The 27,171-nt window shown below is 39.7% G+C and overlaps 2 protein-coding genes across 7 annotated transcripts in view; one reads left to right on the top strand and one right to left on the bottom strand.

The window, feature by feature from the left end:
• LOC128909555 (kinesin light chain 1) overlaps positions 1–21,563 on the bottom strand; it is a 74,682-nt gene extending 53,119 nt beyond the window's left edge. For 5 of the 6 annotated variants that reach the window (XM_054201368.1, XM_054201370.1, XM_054201369.1 and 2 more), the window contains exons 1-4: positions 21,407–21,563; positions 20,483–20,680; positions 19,285–19,348; positions 17,146–17,236 (exon numbers count right to left, since the gene is read on the bottom strand). In XM_054201368.1, the coding sequence (XP_054057343.1) occupies positions 17,146–17,236; positions 19,285–19,348; positions 20,483–20,680; positions 21,407–21,517 (464 nt within the window). In that variant the 5' untranslated portion in view covers positions 21,518–21,563. Of the gene's footprint in view, positions 1–17,145; positions 17,237–19,284; positions 19,445–20,482; positions 20,681–21,406 lie in introns of those variants that run through there. The other variant, XM_054201373.1, reaches the window with a different exon arrangement.
• Positions 21,564–21,635: 72 nt separating this feature from the next.
• Positions 21,636–26,877, top strand: BAG5 (BAG cochaperone 5). Its single transcript, XM_054200238.1, has 2 exons — positions 21,636–21,750; positions 22,320–26,877. The coding sequence occupies exon 2, from the start codon at positions 22,348–22,350 to the stop codon at positions 23,698–23,700; it is 1,353 nt and encodes a 450-aa protein (XP_054056213.1). The 5' UTR covers positions 21,636–21,750; positions 22,320–22,347; the 3' UTR covers positions 23,701–26,877.
• The last annotated feature ends 294 nt before the right edge of the window (positions 26,878–27,171 follow it).

Below are 27,171 nucleotides of genomic sequence, written 5' to 3'. Positions count from 1 at the left end.
TCTGGGCAGAATATTATGGTGCATTACCATCTGACCTCCAAATAGGAATGAAATGGAATGGAGTGGTTCCAATGTAGGTTGGAAGGGACCTACAACAACCATCTAGTCCAACTGCCTGTGTAACTCCTGCAGTACATATAGGGTATGACTCATAAGCTAATGGAAACACATGGAGGTATAGTGGTAAATCAAAATGCGCAGCCTCACCTAAATGCCAGTATCTAAAACACACAAGGAAAGCAGAGCTTACATCTGTTTGCCCTCACACACAACATTGAGCAAGCCTACAAAATGGCAGATGTGAGAACAAGAGTCAGGTAAGAAAGCAAGACTCCCAAAAAGAAGCAGGAAGACGGAAGAGGAATCAAAGCTAATGCTGCTGTTAAAGAGGCAGAAGAACAGGAAGAGTCACAGGAGCCCACAAGAAACAAAACAAAGTTTGGGGAGCATGGATTGTCAGCAGACTGCAAATACAGAGTCGCTGTTGTATTTGAAAAGCTGAGGAACTGAAGTGTACTTTCTGAATACCACTCACAGATTGATAACTTACACAGGTCAAGCTGTCCAACAAAAAACAATTGTGATACTAGTATTTCAGAGCAGCAGCTTCTTGTGTTCTCCATTTAAAACATTTCTCTGGGAATTTTGTATCAATAGTTTACCATAATATTTTAGTTTTGACAGGCAATACAGGATAACTATGTATAATAAGGTGAAATATGTATTTGCACAGTAATATGAAAGGGAAAAAAAAGATTGAAGGGCATTCCTTTATACAAACTACATTTTAAAAATAAGAGTTGTGCCAATTGGTCCACAGGTTCAGAGTATTTTCATGAATATGCAAGAGATTTAATTAAAAATAGGACATGCCCTAATTACATAATTATGCAAGAGAACTGATTCAAAGGAACCACTCCTGTCTTTTGACTAAACAATATTCATTGCTTTCTTCCTATCACACATTTGCTTTAAAAGATTTCCTGCAATTAGCTGCTTACCCGAGGGATCTGAGCATCTCTGAACAAAGCAACTACTCTAGCTATGACCCTGATTCATAATACGCTGGCTAATCAAGTATATGCATGCTGGCAATTTCCCACATAAGCAGCACACACTATAAGCTCCCTCCTGCAGGAAGGTTGATGAGCTCAATGGAACTGAAGTGCAGTATTACTCCCCTCTGTTTATGGCACACAGCAGAAGATAGACACAGAAGAGACTTGGTGAGCGTGCTGCTTCTTCCAGCTTCCGCCCGACTTGAAATATCATAAGAGTTGCTCTCCGTTTGGATCTTGTTTTTCCTGTCCCATCTACATAAGAATTACCCAAGTTCATCTAGCAGTAAAAACTGTTTACTGCCCAGATTTCCATCTTCTCTTAGGGAACTAGTTATGCTGTATGCCCTGCTTTTAGGCTGAAGTCATCTAGACATGCTGTCTCTAGAATATTCTTTGTCTGCCACCAACAAGGTGACCGTGGTTTTCTGCAGACATCTGAGTGGATATTTAAAACAAAACCCCAAAACACATTATTTACAATGCTGGATTCTTTATTCTCAATATACCCGTTTCCCTCCTCTCCCAGAAGAGAGAGGGAGGTTTGTAATTCACAGTGGGAGAGAAAAAAGCAAACAGTTCTATTAATGCAGCACAAAGCTCTTAGTTTTGAGGTGCAAGAGTGTGAGAAATACACGCAGCAAACTAGGATCCAATTTGACTGACATGCACATATAGAGCAAGGCTCTATAAAGAAATTCAGGTTCACTTCATGTAAGAAACGTGGGTCATTTTATTTTACCATTGTTACTTAAAAAATTTATCCTCCTGGCTTAAAGTATTTTCCTCCAAAAGAGACAAAAGTTTTTTAAATCTAATCCTACAGTCTATAAAATCTATGACTTCATTTTATAAATATGGGCTACAATAAAGCGGTACATTGGAATAATTTCAGCTGCTGCTAAAGTGCTGTTTAAAAGCATCCTGGCAATAATAAATATTGAAAGGCCAGATTCAGCAACCTGTCTGGCTTTTCATCACAATCACTTGACAGTTGCATATGCTTTTAGTTTCTATTTCCTACAAGAACATCTTTACGGAAAAGAGGAAGCATAAAAATCAGTGCTCAAGAGTCAGAAGTGTCAAGTACACAGTCCCAGACACAGTTTTAGCCTAACTCCTTTGTGCGTATGTGCAATTACTGTATGCAGAGCTACATTGTTATCAGGGAGTTCAGGCACTTTGGAGTAAAAGGTCTGTATTTTGTTTGACATGACTCATTGTCATAGTCAAGATGCCTGAACATACCATCGGGAACCCACTGTTGGGTATGGCATTAAAGTACTAAGTAAAATAAATACTGAGCATGATCCTGCTCCCCAAGTCAATACGCCTTATTTACATGCAAGTGAATTCTCCTTTTTCAGAGTCTAGGATTTCTAGATTTCTAGGATTTCTAGAAAGCCATAATAAATGAAAGGCAGGGTCATTTTCCCTGCTGTTTTCTATCCACAGAGAAATAACAAGGAAATAAAGCATGCAGTGTTAATTCAACTCTTAACAGGCCATTTCATTAGTTAATTTCTGTTGCTTTTTTTAAACAGAGCGGGATGCTTGCGCTGGACATTAACATTTTATTAAACAGAATTCTTTTCATCTCCCAGCTATTGCAGAGCAGTGCTATTGTTAAAGCCCAAAAGATATTGAAAGGTTTTAAGATGCCCATTAAATTAGCTTTAAAACAGTTCTATTATGAAAAACAGAGTTAAAAACCTCAGGTAATACAGTTAAAGTAACCACTTGAAAGCTAGAAACTATTAGAGAATTTGCGTGTCAATATTAATGTGAACACAAAGAAAAATACTCGACAATTTCAGCAAAACAACAATCTATCCCAATTTCCACTGTAATCTTTGAAGTAGTAAGTCATCAAGGAGCTAAGAATTGCACCCATTGACGAATGATAATACTCTATGCTGTATGAATTTACAGACACTTTCAGTATTTTCCAAGATCCTACTTTTAAGCATCAGAATCGCCAACAGATTAAGAGTTTGCAGAGGAGAGCTTATGACGGTAATTAGACTTGTATCTTTACTCCCTGCATTCAAAGAGTACGTCCCCACCTCTACGAGGGAATGCTGACGCCAGTACATACTTACTCTGCTCAGCCAGCACTTTCTGTTCCTTCTTTGCTTCTGCTGCACCTCACATTTCATTGAAAGAGAAGCAGATTTCTTCCTTACTTGGTTCCATGTTCTGTAGTCAGCTGATGGTTGGCTACCAGCACCTTTCTAGCTTGGAAGGAGTCTCTTCTCCATATTCACTCTGCATGACTTTTAGTGCTTATACATGAAGAAAGCTAGTGTTTCATTTACGCTCCTCTTTTCTTCCTCTGTACTCTCCCTTTTCAGTGAGTTTATTCTCTCCTGGGGTTTCAGTTGCTCATTCAAGGTTAAGAGGATTATTAATCACTGCACATGAGTCACAGGAAGTTACATTTATTTCTGTATTCACCTACCTCAGTCACTGAACCATTGCAGCAGTGTATTAAATCCTCCAGTGGAATATCACAATCTTGGCCACTACTAGTATAAGAACATTCAGTGTGTGATATAGTACTTCTCTTCATCCTCCCGTATCTTTACTTGACAACTATGACTGTGCTCCCTTTCTATTGGGATAAGGCCTAGTATTGATAGGAAAAAAAGTTTATTCCACAAACCGAACAAACTCTTCCAAACACAAAATCTTTGACAGTCTGTGTTCAAACCCAGGAACACTTAGCTAAAAGCCGAGAACAAAAGGATCATCTCTACTGATTTCTAAGTGCCTGCTTTATTACTGCTTATATTATCCCCTTCCCTTTCTTCGAACACCAGCTGTTTGTTACCTATATGGTGTGTCAGCATTCCTTTATGGAGATTTGCTAACTCATGAGGCTTTGCTGCCAGATTACTTGCAATTAGATTAGGTGAGACTCTTACCTTGATAATCTTGGTAGTGAGTGCAGGGTTTTTCCATGGTGAAGGAGACTTTTAGGTACCTTTTTCTCATGAAATTCTCCAGAGTTTCACTATGAAAAATGCTTTTTACCTACAAAAAACACTTGTGAGGGCTGTGATTTTAATTTCAGTCACACGTCAGTGTAAATCTGGGATAACTGCATTAATCAGTATGAGATTTTTCTTTTTTTTTTTTTTTGAGAAGTGAGTCTTTGAAAGTATAAGAAACGCATTCCTTTTTCCAACCAACATTCGTCAGAGGCACAGACTGGAACATAAACTTGTTTTGGCACCAGGGAAACTAGTACTTCCTCAGGGAGATATAAAAGATGCATTCTCTTTATTCTAACTAAGATTCCTACATACATTTATAAAAGAAGGAAGTTGTGACTTTTCAGGTGCTGCCTTTTATTAAAGCTCATGCATATGCTAACCACAAGAAATTACAATGCCAGTGTATGCCTGCATGTGACCTTTCCCAAGTAGAAATTTGCACCTACAGATGAAAGAGAACTAAGTCTCAAAAGTCTAAAAGGCATTACAGATAGCCACCTCCTCTGGTCTTTTTCTAAAAGTAATTACCAAACAATAATTATCAAACTCTTGAAAACCAAGCAGGCATCTTGCCCTTCCTGCCCAAGAACCTCACTCCTCCAGCGTTCAGTCTCAAGGGTAATATATACATATAGATATTGTGCCAAATTGTGCCATTTCTTTCCAGCTCTTTTCTCTTGCTAGTGATTAGCCCCGTTTCTCTATGTGTTTGCATTTCTAAGGAGGTCCTCAAATGTAACATTTTTCTTCCTCCACTCACCTGTCTAGGAGATGCTGCGCTCCCTTCTTCCCCTCCCATCAATTTGCTTGGCTAAACAAACTGAACTCTTAATCTCTTTAAGAGAGATTCTATGTCTCCATGATTATTCAGCTCGCCCTTCGCTGCTCCCATTTGCCTCATCTTTCTTAAGCCTAATGCGCTGCAATTGTTTGTGCCATGGTCGCTATTGAAAATGATTGATTTATCAGTAACCTTCCTTTAACACGATGTATTCCTTTTTTGCACATGCCGCAGTAATTGCCAATCCCTTATTCCCCTTTCAGTTCTTCTGTTAAATGCTTTTCTCTGCTTGTCAACTAAAACTCCATATGGAATTACACCAAATTCACTTGGCATCCAAGCTTGATTGGAATTTCTCATTTTTAATGGGAGGCCATTTTACATCCGCTTTTCATTGTTGGGAGTTTGCCTTGGTTAAGAGGGCATTCAACCCGAGGCAGTGCTCAGCTGCACTGGACTGGGGAATTAACGGTAATACAGTTTGCCCCAAGGGAAAGGGGAATGGAAACATTTCTGCTGTGCGACAACTGTTTCTGTAGTTTCTGTGCCAATGACCAATTATGTCTCTACAGAAAGTGGCTTCTGTGAGTAAGCCTGTGGCTAGATGGATGGCATACAGTACGTGGGGCTGAGAAGGGCAGAGTCACTCTAGAAATCAATAGGCAACAGAACTGCCTGTGCTAGGTATTTTGCTCCTCATCCTGTCTCCTGGGAAATAGAGCAGATGCAGGATAAGGAGAGATGATCTTATTCCCAGGGGTTTGGATGTGAATTCTCTCTCCTTGGTGCCTCCCTCCTCCCACTGCAAGTATGTACTGTGAAGTTTATGCTTCAGCTTCAGATGTTGTAATTCCTGTCTTTTCTGTTGTAACTGCCTTTTAAAATCTGCTTTAATTAAAACATTTTCTTGTCAGTTCACAGAGAAACCCATTGAAAGGTATTAAGTTCAAAGACATACCATGGACAAACTCTTCATTTCTGTATCTTCAAAATGATAGAGAAGAAAACAGGGTATGTACATCGCTGCTAGCAAGTCTTAGACTTAAAACATTAGTGAGATGATTGCATAGCTCACTCCTACAGGATGGATGGTGTGTTTTATCTCTACAGGCTTGTCTGTCAGTTACAAGAGGGCAAATATTCTTGAAGAACTCTATCTGTGGACAGTCTCCAAAAGGTCTATAACAGAGTCTGATAGCCCAGATGACAAGGGGTTGAGAGAACGGTTTTAAATCATCTTTGTGCCTTCCCAATCCTATCCTATTCCCTGCTCCCTGTGTGATTTAGACAACCACAAGGATCTGGCTTGCATGTGATACTTCTGCCCAGGACATCCATGGGGTCCATCTGTAACCTAGCCCATACACACTTAACATACCCCCTATACTAGGGAATGCGAAAGGAGACCTTTGACACCTACAGGGCTAGTTTCTATTTCTGAAGAAAGGAACTCCTCCTACATCTGTGTATAGGTGTTTTAGAGACCAGTATATAAAAAAAACCAAACAACCAACAACAACAAAAAACCAAAACAGTGAGGGGATGCTGTTCATTTGTCAAGTTTGGCAGATACTGCTGCATCACATCATGTTCTGAAGGTTTTCCTTGTGCCAAAAAGGCTAGAATGAATTTAGTTATAATTTATGCAGAAGCTAGCTAAGGAAGAGGCAGTTACCTCATCAGTATGTAGATCATCACAGATATTCTGAGGATACCATTTTGCTTCAGAGGACAAATCATTGAAGACAGGACGTAAAAGCAGGACTCCTTGACCTTTGACTTTGGTGGCCAGTTGGGCATAGTACAGTTCACAGAAAATAGAGCTTGTAGTAACTTCTTGCAAGGAAAAAAATCTGTGCCACCACCATTCTCTGCAACATCAGCATCACTAAAACACCTGGACTGTTTGAGGTGTTTTGGTTACACTGAGCAGTTCACTCCATCAGCTAACAACAGTCTCCTGGGGCAGTTCTGGGGAATTGCTGAAACATGCCATACGCAGTACATTAGATTTTGAATCTGCGTATTCTAACATAAAATTATTCCTTAATATTTAAAATAATAATTATGTTTTAATGAAAGCTGAAATACATTGAAATTGTTTCAAAGATATATATAGTGCAGTTATATGTAGTTTATCAAACCCTAGGTATTGAAAATAATATAACTGTAAACAGGAACTGAAATATGCCGCAATGAATACTAGGAGAAAGCTGGGAACAACTGATATATATAAATTAGCCATGAAAGTGAAATGTACTGCCTACACAGTGTTACACTTGTTATTACATGCTGAAGGGCCACAAAGTACACCATCACCATATGTTTGAAAACTGTCATGACTCACATGGAACAGAGTGATGAATAACAGTATCTTCCTTCATCAATGTAGAACACTGACCAGAAATCGCCCCAGCAAACGGTTCCGTTGTGGGCAGCAATTTAACGTGCCCCATATCCCTATAATTAACTACAAAACTGTAAAAATGTTACCGCCAGGTTTACCATGCACCAATGCAGAAAGCACTCTAAATATCTTTAAAAGAAGGTTCACACATTTGTCATTTCCCATCCCACTCATTTTGCAGCCAAAGGAGGCTGGAATGCTGTTACCGGCATTCTCATTAATTCAACTTACCTTCATGCCCTTTTGAGTTTTTGGCTGTGAACTCTTCGGTAGCGCCCAAAACCAAAGATTATACTGTAAATAAGTGAGATTGCTTTTCTAATTTACATGTAAACATATAATAGAACTAGAAGTTGAAATATAATAGAAGTTGAAATGACATTGTTAGTTACATATGAAATTGAATGCTGAGTGTCTGTTAGATAATATCTATAAATTATGGACTCAAGACAGTAAGTAATAAGCTGCTTTTAGAGAAAGTATGAACCTCATGATTCAAAAGTCTGAGAAAAAAAAATCTTCCTAAAATGGAAACATGCCCTGTCCAGTGGCAACTCTTCGGCCACATTCTCCCAGCATCAGCCTATTTTACCCCATGCTACGGCAATCAGATTTATGGCTGTGATGCCGTGGAAACTGCTAAGCACAGCAGCAAGTCTCCAGGTGTCACACTGAATAGACCCCTCTTTTCCCAGCAGTAAAAGCAGCACCAGGGAAGAAGGAGCAGAGGAGCATATCAAATTAATTAATTTTAAGCATCTCTCATCAATTAAAATCGCTCTATAATATCCTATGGCAGAGTTGATTTTTTTTCTTTGAAGTGAGCTTGAATTCTCCTTTTGACACATATTAGCACCTGTGGCTATTTACTCACATGTCAGCTTAGTATTTTGTTCTGGTTTTCATCCTGGAATTTTTTATGAGACCTGAGGAAACTGGAGGTTTTCCCGACATGACATTAAAAGTGAAATATTATTTTGGTAAAAGTGAGAAGATGGGTGTAAATCCAGAAGATGTTTTCCTACATTTTAAGTGGAATTTAGTTTCCATTTTGTCTTTCAGTCTCATACAATTTTGGACAATTAAGAGTTTTCTACCGAGGTATTTATAATTTCCACAGCTACTAAGGTCAGTACTGTCTTGACTTGGCTTATTACAGAACACTTATGCTATGTCACACCATCTATTTTCTATATGACACTCCAGAATAATAAAATCACTTGGAAAGCAATCAAGGCAGTCAGTTAATCTCTTTTGAAATGTGCAATTCATGGATTTTGCCTTCTAATGTAGGTTTGACTACAAAATCTGTTTTGCAAAATGACACTCCCCCCCCCAATCTAGACTTCTAATTATTCAAATCGTTATAGAAATTAAAATCTGTTAAGTTTTCTGGAACCCTTTAAAAACAGCCAGTGTATGCTACACACTGATACATCATATGAAAAATTTTCCATGGCAGGGATTTATTACAAAGACAGAGCTAAACCTTGTCAACAAGAAGTTCTTTAACAATGAGATACAAATAGTGACCTGAATTTCTTATAATTCTGAAAGTTGCATTTTGCCTGTTAATGTGTTTTGGCTCAGCAGATGAAAGTTATCACAGCCAAGTCTGCAGCTGAATCATATCAGTGGGTTCTTCAGAGGCAGCAGTGCGAACAGAGTACTGCTGAATGCCTGCAGTGCTTGACTGGTGTGGGGGCTGCTGAAAACTCATGCCAGTTGTGGGCCATTGAAGTAGCTTCAGGGCTACCCCAGCTTAGGCTGGGTGCTAATTACAGAATCACAGAATGGTAGGGGTTGGAAGGGACCCCTGGAGACCATCCAACCCCCCTGCCAGAGCAGGTTCAGCTAGAGCAGGTTGCACAGAACGCGTCCCGGCGGGTTTTGAATGTCTCCAGAGATGGAGACTCCTCTCTGGGCAGCCTGTTCCAGGGCTCTGCCACCCTCAAAGTAAAGAAGTTCCTCCTTATGTTTAGATGGAGCTTCCCATGTTCAAGTGTGTGCCCATTACCTCTTGTCCTGTCACTGAGCACCACTGAAAAGAGCCTGGCCCCATCCTCTTGACACCCATCCTTTAAATATTTATAAGCATTGACAAGATCCCCCCATCAGTCTTTTTTCCAGACTGGAGACCCAAGGTGCCTCAGCCTTTCTTCATAAGAGAGATGATCTAGTCCCCTAATCATCTTTGTACCCCTTTGCTGTAACCTCTCCACCAGTTCCATGTCCTCCTTGAACCAGGGAGACCAGAACTGGACACAGTTCTCCAGATGCTAATTGCCTCCTGGCACCTCAGACCCAGTCACAACACACCTGGGGCCACCCCTAAGGATGAGAACCTGCATAATCAGAAAGCAAAAATCACTGTGCCTTTGCCTGAAAAGTGTAAGAAACTCAATTAAAGGGGTATTTGGTTTGAACCAGTAAAACACAAGCAGCTGGCTGGAACAGGGACAGTGTCTTCTGAGCATTTACATGGCTTCTAAAACTGATTTTGACTGTGGGTAGTACTATAAAATAATATTTCCCCTGAGTAAGATCACACTTAAAAAGGGATCATGTAATTTTTTGCCTTTACTATTTCTAGCCAAAAGGACTTCTTTTGCACATTCACAGCATCTGCTATTTGAATATATCAATCAACTAAATCTCACAATACTTGGGTAAATCTTAATCCATTAATGAATGCAAAGGCAAGGCATAAAGAAGTGATTTATAGAATAATGAGTATTAATGACTATGCATTTCAAGATGATTACAATCCATACACTTATAAACTCTTTTTAAGAAATAAACTCATAAAAAATAAAGTAATTATGGGGTTATTATTCTGTGAATCAGTTTACAGCAGTCAGTGGATGTAATTCTTTTAATAAGAAAATGTTATTCATGCATATTACAGTTCCAAGCATATATTATCCTTTCCTGAAAGCAATTCAATCTCCCAGTCTTTATGCAAAAGACTGGCCCATGGGCTCTGTACGGGATGTAAATTAAGTTTTTGTTTGGCTAAATCTGATTGTCCCGTAGGATACCAATCTTACTTAATGATAGTGAAAGTTAAAAATTGCAAGCAGAAAACAGTCCCCTTAAAATGTGACCAGAAAGGGTCAGTTTCTAAATAAATCTGCATTTTGAACTAAATTTTGGTTTTATCACCAAGAATTTTCAGTTAACTATAGAAACTATCTTCTCAGTAGTTGCTACATTAAAACTCCAACTGAAATTGAGAAATGCAATTTATTTTTTTTATGATGCATATATAAAGGTGCTACAGTCACTGCAAACCAACCTTTAGTTGGTCTACCTCCCAATCCTCATCTGACTCTTCCTCTGACTCCTCTCATGTTCTACTGAAATTAATGCTCCAGTAGAGAAATTCAGTGAATAGCAAAAATCCACACAGATTATCAGAACATAACCACCCCAAGTCAATACAAATTATCTAAAATTATTTTAGTATTACCAAAATACTGTTGCTTTATTATGCACTTACTGAGGAGACGGATTAAAAAGCCACATGCTGACACTATTAAATATCCAATACTGCTAGTTTGTTCTGACAGGATTAGCTAAATACCTAAATGATAAGAACACTCCCCTGTGTTTTTCCTATACTCAGAAAATGTGCACAGAAAAGTCACTCTTTGATCTATTTCACTAGCTTCAGTTACTGTAGCGGGCCTTTGTACACATAAAAAAAATTATTTTTAGTAGTCTGTGAGAGCTCCTTATTCTTCCTTTGATGTATAAAGGATTTATGATCAATAATATCTGAAAGCAGCTGGCATTATTACAACTCCTCTGAATCAAGAAAAAATATGAAAACTAATGCAACACTGGCAAAAATGATACGGCTTTTGGCTGTTCAGAAAATGTAATTATCTCAGCAAATGCATGTGGTTTTGGTAATGAGACTCAAAATTTCAGATGGATTATTTTTAATAACATCTTTGCACAGTGGTTTTATTAGATATTCTAAATCAGAGCTCAACGCTTACCTAATAGATAAATACCTCACTCCTTCGACAGGCTTTAGATGAAGGGATGCAGCACACCACATGGAATCTTAATGAAGGTAATGCCATAAAGGCATGAACTTAACGTACAAGCAGTTCAGAGCAGAATCCTGGTGTGATCCATCATATGCTGACTGTATTTAGGGTGACCATCACTAAAATACGCATTCAGAAAACAGTTTTAACTGTTAATTGACTGAAGAGCAATGCAAACCTTCCATCTGAATTCCCACATGTCCCCTATGCCAACAGTAGAACACTTATATCTGCATGATGAAGCATATTAATTCAACTGACATCTAACACTTTTTTCCTTGGATTAGTTCTACCAGTGAACCAATTTCCTGATCTGGTTCAGCAGGCAGATACAAAAATGTCTGTGTTAATAAAAGTGAGCAGCTCAGGAGATGAAAATGCTTCTTTTGGTTGACCTCTATCCACTTAAAGCATATGTGAAACGACCTCAGGGATCTTATGCGTAGGCTGATAGAACATGCAGCTATCAACTACCCCATCCATTGGGGTTCTGGTCTTTGCCTTTCAGGGATATTTTCTTATATTACCCAATCATTCCTTTACACAAGAACTGTTTATTAAAGTGTGCATTCGCATTGTTGTCAAAGCTTATCTACTGTAAGATATGACTTACTGTAAAGCCCTGAAGAATTACATTACCTACCTCCAGTAGTCTATTTCAAAAATTTGTTTTCCTGAAGAAACATGGCATTTTGTAACTTTTTAATAAATATATATCTTTTACAGTACTGATGCAGTAAATAACTTTCACAAATAATATTTTCCTAGAAGTGTTGGTTATCACCTCAGCAAACGCTAATAATAACAACTGTTTTCATATACCATTAAGACAACAGTTAAAACCACAATTCCGCGACCGTTTCAGCCCCAGTGAGAGCATCAGTGTATGAAACAGTGTGATCCACTACTATATCATTAATATTTATTTCATCTTGCAAAGGAATTACTACAGATGATACTGACAAATCTCTTTTTGCTCTAGCTGAAAAAGCCTGTGAATAAATCATGTCATATTTAGATATGAAAAACAGGTCAATGGCTACTGAGCTGACATTTGCAAAAGCAGAACCTTCCCTACAGCATAGCTTTAGGAAAACATGCTTCATTTAACAACATATATTCTTTTTAATAGAATCCTTTTAGTAGGTATTGCATCAAAAAAATAATTTAACTTTATGAATGGATACGGAGAACGTTACGAGGAATGGAACTTCTTCTAACCTACAGATACACAGCATAACATTTTAAGAGTTCACTTAAAGCAACCTCCTTCCAATTGATGTTACATACCTTCAGGCCAGAAAAATCCCCCTCAAGCGAGTTGAGTGCCTCACAGAAACTGGTGAGAACAGCAATTTTTGGAAAAAAATGAACCAGTAGAAAGCAGTGCGTATTAGTACTAATAATGTTCTCCTCTATAAAGCCAAGCATCAGTTTCCTTTTCTACTAAGATTAAGTGACTGGCAATGCAACTGTTTATTGCTCAACAACTAAAATCTTCACCAATCATAGGTTAGAGGAACTCTTGTCCAAGGGGAGCATATTCCTTCTAATTAAAAGAAAATTATCTAAGAAGATCCTATTGCATTAGTCATTTATATGAAATCATATCTTAAATCTTTATTAAAAAGAGATAATCACACTGAGAGGAACATCACTCTAAAATTGCTTGTATATATACTCACAAATCGTACTTGATCCTTCAGCCATGTTGTATGACGTACAGATAGCTACTGCCCCAGACTGACAACTGCTGCAAAATGAGACGTTTTTGTCTTCATATACTAATATGGTTGGTGGAGACATCATTCTCTGATCTGAGCTCAAGTACAGCACACTGAATCACATGTTCTTAAGGAACTATGACTCTGTAGTAAAAATGTGACAGTTGTGATCCATTCCACTTAATGTAAACAGGCAACGGCTTTTGATAATTTTATCAGTTGTGTTTTGGTTGGGAAATAGTTTAGATATTCTTGGAATAAAAGGTAAAGGAAATCTACATAGTAATTATAAATTAAGATCAATGGCAACTTTTATTTACATAGATTAACAAACTGATTCAAGCATTTATTACAGTAGTCATTCAGATTCTGAACATCACTACAAACAGGTTTATAGCAGCCCTAGCTAGTTCCATTCTTCATGGAGCTGTGATTAATTTCCAACATTTTTCTTTTTCCAACGAAGCCGCCTCAGAGCTCTTGCCAGTGCTACTTGTCCCATGAGGAACGTGATAGTAAAGTTACGTTTATACCAGTCTCTAGGATTCCAAAGCCAGGAAAATCATTAGCACACAAAACAAAAACAGGAAAAAGGTAAACAATTATATTAAAATAGCCTTTGGCATTGACAAATGACAATTCAATGATCACCTGCATTTTCTGTTCTTTGCAGCAACACTTTTCCTGCCTAATTACAGTTAAATAACCTATGAAACGGTCTATGTGAATATCCACATCCATGAACAGATTACGTGTGAACTTTAGGGCTACAACCATTGAAAACTTAACTGTAAAAAAGTTAAGGGATGGGTAGTTTTATGACTAATCGTATGTGAAATCAGGTAAGATAAAATAATTGTAACGATTTCTTATGTTTCAGAATTAAAGCTGGTCATCAATCTATCTAGAAAAATTTCTAGTGCTGTGCAAGATTTGTTAGGCACAGTTGGTCACCTATAAGGGTGGGGGAAAAAAACGAAATAAAATCATGCTTCAAAGACTAACTGTATAACCCAATACAGGAAACATTATGTTTCTAATACAGTATCTTTTAAAGATGATGCCTTCAATATTGCCAAAGTTAGTCTATGTCTTTAAATAGTTTTCATGAAGCATGCATGACTTCTGGAACCAATTCAAGATACGGACTATCCTACCTACATCAGCCCTTTTTAACCTCCGAGAATTTGCTTCAAATTCTTGCCCCTGTCACAAACTAAAGTAATGTCATAATTTCTTTCTAGTTTCTAACAAGTATCCCTCCCCCATTTTGTAAAATGCTGCACAAGAAGCAATAGAATACGCTTATAGTAGAACGAGCAGGGAATATTAAACACTAGGATTTAGGTCTTCTCTTGAGATCTCTCTGGGAAACCTTGCATGTACAGATCTAACATAAACCTGAGATACTAACCTCTCAGTAGGGATAGTAGCCGAAATCATGCTGACAAGCAGCACTGAGCTACACCCTCAAATGTCATGTTAAATCAAAATATCACGCTAACATTGCAACAGTTTCTTTTCCCTTTTCATGTCTCATTTCCTATATCCTCCTTGATTTTTTTTTCTTAAACTAGACTGTATTTCTAGCCTAAGTACCCTGAACTAAATATTCATGGCGTCTACACGCACTCATTGCTTCAGTTTTAAGTAAATTTTAGAAGTTGCAACACTCCAGCAGCCACAGTTTTCAGGCCAGCTGGCAACCCTGCAAAAGAACATACAGCTGAATGCATAAACAGATTTTTATAAATATGACCCCTCAAAATCAGCGTGCCTGTAAAAAGCTCCACTGCTTTGAGGGCTGTGTGGTTCCACTTTGAAACTACAATGCAGCTGACACTACCTGATTTTACAAGGCAGCAACAAGGAAGGTCATGTTCTCACCATGAAGACGAGAGACTATCCAGAGCTTGCTACAACAGTGGCATCTGGTGACCAGTTCTAAGATAAACTATTCGCTTTCTCACTCATCAGTTACAGGCAATTTGAACAACAATCATCTTATTAAAAATAATATTTTACTTTTCATCTTTTCATGCTATTGCCTAGGTTTTTGGTGAGGTTCCCCCCCCCCCGCCCGCTTCCTCCCCCCATGGGCAAGACAACACATGCATATTTGTTTTAAATATTTGCTACAGTAAAATTGTTCTTACAGTACAGTATATTAGGGTATACGCACAATACATACAAAGAACCCTAAATCACAGTTTGTTATAGATCAGCTATAGCTGATGATGGTAGCGATGGTAGAATTCCCAATAGCATTACACCATTAGGAACCCAGTGATACTTGACACCTTTGAGCCCAATAATCTTTCAATCCAATACAGAGAAGAAGCTGAAGTTGTAGCTTCATATTCAAGGGGCAGTGCTACTGGAACTGGATTAAGTGCTATCCCCCTCCAGCTTCCTATTCCTTCCTCATTTCTAGCCCTCTACCAAGCATGCGCAGCTACTTGCAGGGTAACGAGCGCTTGCAAGTTGTTTTTCAGTTGTTTCAGATCCCCAATCCAGTTTATCAAGTTGTTGTACAAACAATAAACACTGAAACAATGCAGTAGATGTTGTGAAGAGGCACAGTGGCTGCCAGCGCACTCAGTTGTAGCTGAGGTTCTACGCAGGATGAGTTCAGGCGATCATTTTACTAATGCTTCACCACACAAAAAAAATCTCATGCTCAAGGCTAATCACTTTCATTTTTACAATATGCTTGCAAAATAATAAAACCAAGAATACTAAATATTACTCTCATTAAACAATTTTCCTTTGAGATTAATCACATCTACTACTCCTTATTTAACAGTCAACTAGAATCTGTTATATAGAAATTTCAAATGTTTTATTCACAGAATCGTTTAGGTTGAAAAAAGACCTTTAAAATTATCAAGTCCAACCATTAACATAGCACTACCAAGTCCACCATGTCCCTAAGTGCCACACCTACACACCTTTTAAATACCTCCAGGGGTAGTGACTCAACCACTTCCCTGCACAGTCTGTTCCAATGCTTGATAACCCTTTCGGTGAAGAAATTTTTCCTAATATCCAATCTAAACCTCCCCTGGCACAACACAAGGCCATTCCCTCTCATCCTATCACTTCTTACTTGGGAGAAGAGGCCGACTCCACCTCACTACAACCTCCTTTCAGATAATTGTACAGAACGATAAAGTCTCCCCTCATTCTCCTCTTCTCCAGGCTGAACAACCCCAGCTCCCTCAGCCGCTCCTCATAAGACTTGTGCTCTAGACCCTTCACCAGTTTCACTGTTCTTCTCTGGACACGCTCCAGCACCTCAATGTCCCTCCTGTAGTGAGGGGCCCAAAACTGAACACAGTATTTGAGGTGGGGCCTCACCAGTGCTGAGTACAGGGGGACGACCACTGACCTAGTCCTGCTGGCCACACTATTTCTGATACAAACCAGGATCCTGTTGGCCTTCTTGGCCACCTGGGCACTCTGCTGGATCATATTCAGCCAGCCGTCGACCAACACCCCCAAGTCCTTTTCTGCCAGGCAGCTTTCCAGCCACTCTTCCCCAAGCTTGTATCGCTGCATGGGGTTGTTGTGACCCAAATGCAGGAGCCAGCACTTGGCCTTGTGGAACCTCGTACCATTGGCCTCAGTCCCTCGGTCTAGCCTGTCCAGATCCCTCTGCAAGGCCTTTCTACCCTCAAGCAGGTCGACACTCCCACCTAACTTGGTGTCATCTGCAAACTCACTGAGGGTGCACTAAATCCCCTTGTCCAGATCATTGATAAAGATACTAAACAGAACTGGCCCCATTTGCATATTTATCACTTTCAGTTAGCTGCATGAAAAGACCCATGCCATCAAAGAAAAAAACTAAGCGCCTAATCTTGCCTCTCAATCTGAGACATGAGATTCATTTCTCCACTAAATCAACAAAAAGCAACAGAAGAACTCAAAATGATATCACAAGTATCTGTCAAATGCTAATAATAGCATATTTTTTTTTAATTGTTTTCTAAAATGATGGTTTTAGGTGCTATTTTACCAATTACAGAAAAAAGTTCAAATTCTAAATTTGATCTTACACCTTTCACTTAGACTGTAATGTATAATAGCCAACAAAAATACCTTCCACATACCTGTTATACTGCATATGCTTTCTAAAATTTTTACTTAGAAAGTCCTTGTAAAAGTCAGCCATTTCTTCTGCATTCAGTGTTGCTTTTTGACCTGAAAATAAGTTTTGGCATAATAACGTCAAGGTAATTCTTTGGATTAAAACATTGGGTTCAGGTGAAGGAGAGCTAGGTCTGACTCCTTGCTTCTACAAGCTTCTTGTATAACCCTGAACAAGACAATATGTTTTTCTTCCAACTTTTTAAAACTTAGCTAGGGAGCACAGCAGATTAAAAATACTCATCATCTTGAAGCTGGCATAACCTTTAAGAGCCTATTATTTGTTAAAGTTATGATGTTTATCAGGTCTTAGATTATTTAGGGAACTAGCAGACGGCTGTGAAAAAGTTCATAGATCTAGGAGTGTCTCCCTTTTGAGTAAAATTAAACTCTCATGGGGCTGAAGTCAAAACAGCACCAGTAAGAGCATTTAGTAATTTAAATTTCCCCCGTAAAGCAACTCATATAGAAAGAACACTATCCATGACTGACATGATATTTTCATATGTACATTTTTTCTGTTGCTGTTGATAAATTTCAAGTAACTTATACCAAACAGTGTATGTTCTGAGATGTCAGATTTATTAACAATACAGTAGACAATTATTTTGTGAAGAACCAAGTACAAAAGCTGACTTTGAATATTCCACTCATAAGCAGAATATAAGAGGAGACGGATTCTCTCCACAGAGCATGAAAGCAAAACCTGTGGCTACAGCACAGCTGCAGAATCTCAAGAACCAGCAAATATTCTCAACTATATCAGATAATTCCTATGCAACCTTTCTGGCACTTTAAATCCTTATAAATTGAGGGTCAAATTTGAATGTCCCAAGGGATATGGATATGATGAGGGAGACAGAATCGTGATATTCAACTTGTTACCATTCCAAAATACATTTTAAAGTTCCTGAGCCTGATCACAGAAATGTAAATTATTGATCAGTTCTATTTGTCATTATTTACAACTCTAATATATTACAATGGATTAACATACTAAGGATAAACTTACTCTAAGACTACTTGAAGGTGGCCTACGTAACACCTATAGTTAATTTGTCTCTTCATACTGGTATCGACAGAACTGATTATAGATTCACTTACATAAAAAAGTAAGTTTGGTTCCAACTGTTCATGTATATTGTTATTACTCTTCTTTTTATATACACATGCAGCTGTATTATAGAACAGATTTAATCAACACATGCTGCCAATATGATTTTATTTCTAAGGGATATACGTGCTTACTATTTTTTCTTTTATTTCTAGGGTATAAAAACAAAAGAGAAACCCAAAACAAAACCAAAATGGCAATAAAAAAAACATTTTTTAAAGACAGAACTTAATTATTTCTCAACCACACAGTGATCACCAGGATACAAACAGAAGAGAAAAATAATGGTCTGAGATGTACAGAACATCAGAGCAGATGCTTTACTAAATTCAAACAGAGCATTATACTATGAACAAAATGTCCAACCTCACACTACAATGGACAATTCACTGTTATTATGAAGGCATCTTGCTTTCAGTTTCACATAATGAATTAGAGAGGCAACTATTTTACAGCAACTGTGCTCAGGCAAAGACAGGCAGATAGCAGCTGCTGTCTCCTCAGAAGCTGTCTTATTCTCCCTCAAGGAAAAATATTGTATTCATTGTATACACCATAGACCTGAAGCCAAGGAGTGTGAATTAATCCACCCAACCATAACATGCACTTGAGGCAAATGTGTATGTTTAGCTCTACATGTTTAGCTCTGATTGCTCACTGGGTTAGGAGGTCTGAAAGGAAAAAAGCCCCTTCCTCCTCAGACTACAGAACGATTATATTACTTGGCTAGGATTTCAGCACATTCCTTCTAGCTGCAGGGAAGGAATTAGGGGAATAACAGTGCAACAGATGATTTGACCCCCCCATGCACATCTCTGGAGACCTCCTCCCCCCCTTTTTTTTTTTTTAATCACACTCCTGAAAACACTTCTAAATCCTACTCTCAAGATTTACTTGTGACAGAACACAAAGAGCATAAACTAAATAAAATTCAAAGTCAAACAGAATTCAGAATGCATCCTAAACTATAAACAAAGATCTCACCCACCTGTTTCATCTCTCATTTCCAGACCTTTGGCTTTCAGTCTTGAATAAATAAATTCTTCTTTTTCCTAAAACACGTTTTTCCACATTAGAATCTGATGTACTCAGTTCCTTGAAGTTAACCATTGTTTTTAATTGCATAGCAGTGTAGCGCTTAATACCCTCTGAAATAACAAGCAATACTCATTATACTTGGAAATGTCAGCAAAACATTTTCCTGAATCCAGACAGTTAGTTAAACTGGTAACTTTGTCACTTCGATCCTGCTACCTGCGTTCATCAATTAACGTGTTGATTCACAAAAAATCATCAACACGCAAGTGTTCTACCGAAACATATAAAACTTATTTGTGGAGTAAAGTTACAGCTGAACTTCAGTATTGTTTGACAGGATCCAAACCTTCAGTGTATAAGTCAAACTATGAAGACGTTGTATTGTATAACTGAGAATTTGAGCATAGAGAAAAACATGCAGCCTTAAAATAAAATGAAATTACTTAGATGAAAACAGAATAATTATTTGTACGTAAGTTTTTCAAACTTAAAAAGCAATTCTATGGAACTGAAAAACAAACTTTGTTTTTTTCTCTGAGATCTTTGCAAGTTTTGGGATGATGTGATGATCAAAGATCATCACAAATGATAGCGAATTACTGAACCATTACTGTTTGCCCAAAAAGATTCCGTGTCTCCTAACCAATGCTGCAATCAGGAGAGAAGACAGACCATGACTGAAAAGTCCCCACTTATAGCCTTATTGGGATACCCTACAAATAAAAAAGGGTACGTCCCTCATTTACCCTGGGTGATTACACCTAACTTCTCTCACTTACAACAGAGTAAGAAGAGCTACAGAATCAATTTCAACAGCTGCTACGGTCACAGACAGGTCTTGCAGGTAGGGTGGCTACAACTTTATATTTTCAGTGCAAGAAAGGAAAAAGGCAAATATCATATGCCACTAAATAGCAACAAAACATGCAGGCTCTTTAGCTGTATACATAATTTTAAAGAAATGAATAACAAAAAAGAAATTTCCACCAGGACACCATGTGCATTAAAAGAAATGGTATTAATTACCGGCCAGTAACAGTGGGCAGAACCAAACCCTACTTCACAGAGGCAAAACACCCCATAATTTTGGGTGGCAGAACAGGCGCCAGGCAGGCACTGAGCAGCACCAGGCATGGCGGCGGGCTCACCTGGCAGAAGGCGCGGTTGTGCCGTGCCCAGAAGCGCTGGTTGCAGGCCTGGGCCTCCTGCCGCGCCTCCCGCAGCCGCCGCTCCAGGGGCGACTCCTCGGGGGGCACGTAGAAGATGACGGGGCGCAGGTTGGAGTGCTTGTCGGGGGGGCCGATCCAGTCGTTACGGGAGTGCGCGGGGGGGCTGAAACCCAGGCCCTTGAAAATACAGGCAGAATTCAGTATGACCGCTTTAGCGGAGTTTTTGAGGAACAGCCCGATTTGAAATAAGTTCCAAAACTCCACACAACCTTTAAAGATACAAGCACAGTAAGTTCAGAAGCTACGCACATTTGTTTACCCTGACTGAAGACAATGTGATACATTTAAAATTTACTTTTATTTAGAAATGCACTACAGAGAAGACACCTTTGACTCTTTTCCAACACACATAAATCATATTTTTTTTTTTAAAGCAACAGGGTTTTCCTCCTCTCATGTTTGTATCCCTGCTATTCCACTTTATTAAAATATTCGACGGCAAGAATTAGCAACTACCTAAGTCTTCCCAAGCGCTGCTTTGTTTGTGCGTCCTTGCGGACACGCACAAGCCTGTAGCTTTTCAGGCCGGCTTTAGGAAGAACCGTCTCTAACAGCCCCGTTTGTAGAAGCGTGTTCCCTCCCCCGCGCCTCAGCCCCTACCCGCACCGCTCAGGAGGGCCCGCCCGGTATTTACAAACACCGGGGGCGTTGGAAAACACATCAACAACGACAGAGCGGCGGGAAAGACAGGCTTTTACCGGGACGCACCCGCCCAGCGACGCCGAGAGGCACCGCGGGGGCGGCCTCCCCTGCTCCCCCCTCAAGGCTCCTCAGGGGCGGGAGACCCCGCGGCCTGCCCCGCGGCGGACGGGCTCCGCGACACCCCCCTCCCGCCGCATTTACCGGGCTCTCCTGCCGCTCCCCACGCTCAGCCGTGAGGCCGCGACCAGCGGAGGAGGAGAGGAGACGGCGGTGACGGCAACCACCAGCCCGCAACACCCATGCCGCCGCCATGGCTCGCCTCCCGCCGGCGCCTGGCGCTTTACGGCGGTGTCGCAAAGGCGAGGCCGCCCGGAGGGCGGTGCCGGGGAAGGGGCCGCGTCCCCCGGCCGCGCCGTTCCCGCCTCCGCCGCCGCCGGGCCGCGGGGCGGGGCCGGGCTGGGCTCCTGCCGTTCGCTGGCGCTCGGCCCGTGGCGCAGCGCAGCGCCGGGCCGGGCAGCGGGTCCCTCGGCCGGGGCGGCCGGCAGGTGAGACGGGCGGCGGCGCGGAGCGGGGGGTTGCCGCGGGGGCGGCCGGAGGCGGGTGGGGACGAGCCTCCCCTCAGGTGCCCCCGCGCTCCCCCGGGGTGTCGTGTCCTCTCCCCGCTTCGTCGGGCCCCGTCGCCGGGGGGAAGGGAGGGACGTCGCTGCCGGGGGGGGCGCCTGGAGGGGGCGGCCGGGGGCGGTGGTGCTGAGGGGGGAGCGTGGGCGGCGGGGCGGGGCGGGGGAGGGCAGGCCGCGGGCCGCCGGGGTTAGCCGCTGGTTTGCTCGCGGTGCGCCCCCGGTGCCCGGTCTGGCAGGGCCGAAGCTTGTGGGTAGAGGCTAAGAGCTGGTGGCGTGGGTAACTAAAGCATCGCCCGAGTGGGAAAGGGGCGTGCAGCAATAGCAAAACGGCTACGAAATATCAGCCAAGTGGTTTATTTCTATTGCTAGGGATATTTAAAATAGCTGTAATGCTGCAGGGCTTCAGGATGTCGTGAAAGTTGTTGCGTGTGGCACAGTGAAGTGCTTGCATAGCACTTTATTAATCGCAGGTCTCGTTCCTACTTTCCTTGTAGTTCATCTAAAACTGGACGGAAGAAGAGAATGGATATGGGTAACCAACACCCATCCATAAAACGGTTGCATGAAATACAGAAAGAAGTCAAAGAGATTGAACAGCAAGTGGTTGTCTTCAGTGGTCTGTCTACCGATCGAGATTACAAGAAATTAGAAAGGAGTCTTACCAAACAGCTTTTTGAAATAGATTCTGTAGACACCGAAGGAAAGGGGGATATTCAGCAAGCCAGAAAGCGAGCGGCTCAGGAAACAGAGAGGCTGCTCAAGGAACTGGAACAAAATGCCAACCATCCGCGCAGACTGGAAATAGAGGCTATATTCAAGGAGGCACAATCACTTGTGGAACGCGAGATTACACCTTTTTACAAAGGAGGTAACTGTATAAGTGACGAATTTGAAGAAGGTATTCAGGACATTGTTTTGAGGCTTACCCAGGTGAAAACTGGGGGGAAAGTTTCTTTGCGCAAAGCAAGATACCGCACTCTGACAAAAGTATGTGCTGTTCAGGAGATCATAGAAAGCTGTGTAAAGCAGCAGCTGTCCCTGCCACTCTCTAATGATGCGCATCCTTCTGTCTCCAAAATTAACTCTGTAATGTGTGATGTGAACAAAGCAAGAGGAACTCTCATTGCGCTTCTAATGGGAGTGAGCAGTAATGATACCTGCAGGCATCTATCCTGTGTGCTTACAGGCCTCATTGCTGATTTGGATGCTTTAGATGTCTGTGGTCACACGGAAATAAGAAATTACAGAAAGGAAGTAGTGGAAGAGATCAATAAATTGCAGAAATACCTGGACTTGGAAGAAGAAGCAAATTCTACTCATGGTTATGATTTGGCACAAAATCAATCCATTCTAAAAATAGAAGAGATCCGCAAGAAAATGAAGGAAGTTAATGCTTTACTTTTAAAAACAGAGAATGCTTCTGATTTATATTTGGGATCTAAAGCAGAATTGCAGGGATTAATTGCTCACTTAGATGAGGTGAGCCCAGGAAAAAATCCCTGTATTAGAGAAGCCAGGAGAAGAGCAGTAATAGAAGTTCAAACTCTTATAACGTATATTGATTTGAAGGAAGCACTTGAAAAAAGGCAAATGTATCCTGAGCAAACTGCGGCTGAACATCAGTCTTATAAAGCAGTTTGGACTGTTCTTGGAAACTTGTCTCAAATTCAGCAGGAGGTGATTTCATTTGATGGGAACAGAACGGATAAAAATTACATGAGATTGGAAGAACTTCTTACAAAACAACTTCTAGCACTTGATGCTGTTGATCCACAAGGTGACGAGCGGTGTAAGGCTGCCAGAAAGCAAGCAGTAAAGCTTGCACAGAATATTCTTTACTATCTGGACATGAAAACAGATGAATGGGAATACTGAAACAGCCATGGCCTAACATAGAAGACCGTTTTTTCCTTTGGCACTTTATGCAGATCTTTGGCAGCACATAATAAAAGTGGTGTGTTCTGTGCTTGCTTAAATCACGGAGATTGCATAAGCAGTTGACTTGGCTATATGTCTGCTATCCCACGCAGTCACCCACTTGCCATGGCAACTGTCAGTACACCATCAGCAGTTCTGGTCTTTGCTATAAGCAAAGAAGTGCAATTCTCTGAAGGAATAGCTTAATACTTGATCAAATGGCTTCTTTTTTTTTTTTCCTGTTTTTGTTTTAATAACCTTGTGCAATGTTCAGTGCATGGAGGTTTTTCAAAGATGCAGAAACTTCCTTATGGTATAGTACTGGCAAAACTATTTAAAGAAGACTGGACATGAAAATTAGTACTCAAGCATGAGGCTCCATCCAGCAACTTCACAGCAGTCTGGATATCCTCATTAAGAGCTGTTACAACGAAAAGTATTAAGTGCAAAAAAAACCTGTTGGCTTTTGGGTTGTGCTTGATTTATTCCAACCATCACATCTTCCTGGGTGTTTAGATTTTACTATAATGACAACTGCAAATGAGCATTTACATAGGCAAGCCAATTATGTCTATTTTTGTAATACCTGAGCTCTCTGATTTGCAAAAACAGGTCTTCTTTTGGTGGAAACTCTTTCAAATGAATACTTTAAGGTACTGAGACTTGGAGAGGCACAGCTCTATATTGACCAGTTAAATGGGATTTCGAGGATTTCATACTGCCATCCATAAACCCCTGAAAACTGCACTGGACTTTATTTAGTGGCTGCTTAGGTGTTTTTCTCAACTCTGCTGTTATATCTGGTTTTGACCTGTCGTTTCACATTCGGTGAAAACAGAAACAGAATTCACTTTGAAGTGAAAGAGGATTTTGGGATTATTTTTTGCAAAATTGGGTAGCGAGCTATAAAGATGGCCCTAATGATGTAAATGCGTGTTATATATTTCATACTGGTCAGGTGTGGCTTCAAGCATGTCTTGGAAGAGACTTGTGGCGAATGTCTCTCGTTGCAACTCATCACTTAATTGTTTTAGTAACTTCGTAAATAAGCTTGCTTGTACTATTGTATGCACCTACCTTTTTATTTGCTGCTGCTAGTGCCAATCACATTTCTACAATAGCATGTTTTTTGGCATTTTTTTGAGAGCATGGCATTAAAATTAATTAATTATAAATATATATTTAATTACGGATACTTTGCACTTAGCTCTTTCATGTTGAATTAATGAATTATTGTTCTGTAGATGATGATTTGCACCACTTTAAGGAGTAAAAACCATTTCGGATGTTAAAATAAATATTTTTAGATCTATTTTTGACTGATTAGAGAAGACAATACTGTCTGTGAGAGACAAGTGCCTTTATGACACCACAAACTTGCACCATCATATGTAGATATAGGAACTGTTTACTGGCAGCTTGGTAACATTTGTAATCTTAACAAACTGGATTTCTCACATATATATAATTCTACTATAATATATGTCAAATTAACATAATATGATAGGTGACAATTGTTCTGTAGAGTTCCTGAGAATGAGTATCAAATTTGGGAAATACAGATTCTGCTTAAAAACAAATTCATTGATGTGGAGATGGGGGACTTCGGGCAGGTCTTCTGTGCCTTTTGCTACAAGAAGGGGAGAATATTTTTCTCCATAACATGCTTTGAGATGCTGATGAAAGGCTGCCTGACTTTTAGAGTGTGAGTAGATTTTGTTTGTGATCGTACAGGTGACTGCTTTGCAAATTTATGATCTATTTTTTTAATTGAGTACAGTGCCTAAGGCACAATTTGGCAATGACAGAATGTTTGTTGGAGGATTCTCTCTGCTCCTTCAGAGATACAACCCCACTGAATTTATCTCTCCTTACCTCAAAACAAATAATCATGTCCCCTAGTTAAAATTCCAATTTGTATTTATATATTATGTGGCTAACACAGAATATTGATAATGTTATACACCTGGATTGTTTTACTCATTTCAAGCTTTCTACATGTTTGAACTACAACTTCTGATTTGCACTTACGTTTTTAAGAATACAAGAATTGATAGTGTAACAATATTAATTTTTCTTTAGTATTACTGTCAGGTCTGCAGTGGTTACTTGTACTTTGTTTATCAATTTTGTGTCCGTGTTCTTTGGAGGTTATGTGTAGCTTTATAAATGTTTGAACCTCTTAGGTAAAAATGAGTAAGTGTAGTTTTCAGATCTGTTCTATTTTAAATTTGTATGTCTTTTAGCTTTTCTGAATAAATCGTTATACCTGCTTCTCTAAGGAGGCAAACGTGTAAGGTTAGTGTCATTTTGACTGAGTAGAGTTCAGTAGCAAGATATTATGTGGATTAAGCTTTTTCCCAGTGTTCTTTAATTTAAGAAATTGACTATTTTATGGTAAAATCCTCATTGGAATGGGATTAATTCACAGTTTTTGCATGAATGAAAGTAATAAACTAAATATGCTTAACCAAAAAAAAATAATGCACAAATAAGAATGTAATTTCTTTGGGTTTTATATCCAAAGATTGAGGGGGACACAACTTTTCTTTCCAATACGGCAGGCTAAAATAATCAGCAAAATGTCAATGGACCAAATTGCAAAAGCCTGCATTTTAATACTATACTGAAATATAATAACTTTTCTGTGTGCTGTGTAATCTACCTTAGAGCAGAACAAATGGTTGGGTATTTGGGGGAGAGGTAATTCTGCATTGTTATTCCTGTTTGTTAATTGTATTTCTTTTTAATGGAGTTTTCTTTAGTTATCTCAGTGTTTATTTTTGTTGTTTGCCACTCCAAATAGTTTTTCTATGTTACCAGTTTGGAGATTTTTATTAAGTATGATTCCTACTTTTTCAGTTTAATGGAAATTAGTGTACGTGCTCCTTATGGTGTATATGTCTTGATTTATTGCTGTGTGGGATATAGCATTTGTATATACAAATTCAAGATTAAATATTGCAGTGTTATATTCTTGATTATTAATAAAAACACATTACTGCGTTTTACTAGGTACTCATTTGAATGTTATGCCCTGCGGCCTTTCTCTATTTATTTTTGAATGTGAGTTATCAGAATGTAAATGATTTTTGTCTTAGAGAAAGTGTTTTTATTAAACAGATAGACATAAAGCTCTTTTTTCTCCCTCCTTCTTTAAAAGTTTGCTTTTTCACTGCTGTATTTATGACAATAAAGTTCTTTGCGTGGAAAGCATTCCTACCTCTGCTTGCTGAATCTGGTGCCTTTTGGTTTCTCTGCATTCAGCCTTGGGTTACAATCGTTACATCGGTCCTTGCTTGCATTCTTTCAGCTGGGTGATGGCTGCAAAAATTCCTGGGGCTGTTTTATGATCTTGCCACTCTTCTGTTGAAGGACGCTGCCGTAACAGATGAGCTTGCAAAACTGATGGTATGAAGTCTCTTCGTG

The sequence above is a fragment of the Rissa tridactyla genome, chromosome 4 (genome assembly GCF_028500815.1).
Source record: "Rissa tridactyla isolate bRisTri1 chromosome 4, bRisTri1.patW.cur.20221130, whole genome shotgun sequence".
NCBI lineage: Eukaryota > Metazoa > Chordata > Aves > Charadriiformes > Laridae > Rissa > Rissa tridactyla.
This window is presented reverse-complemented; position numbering and strand designations above follow the sequence as displayed.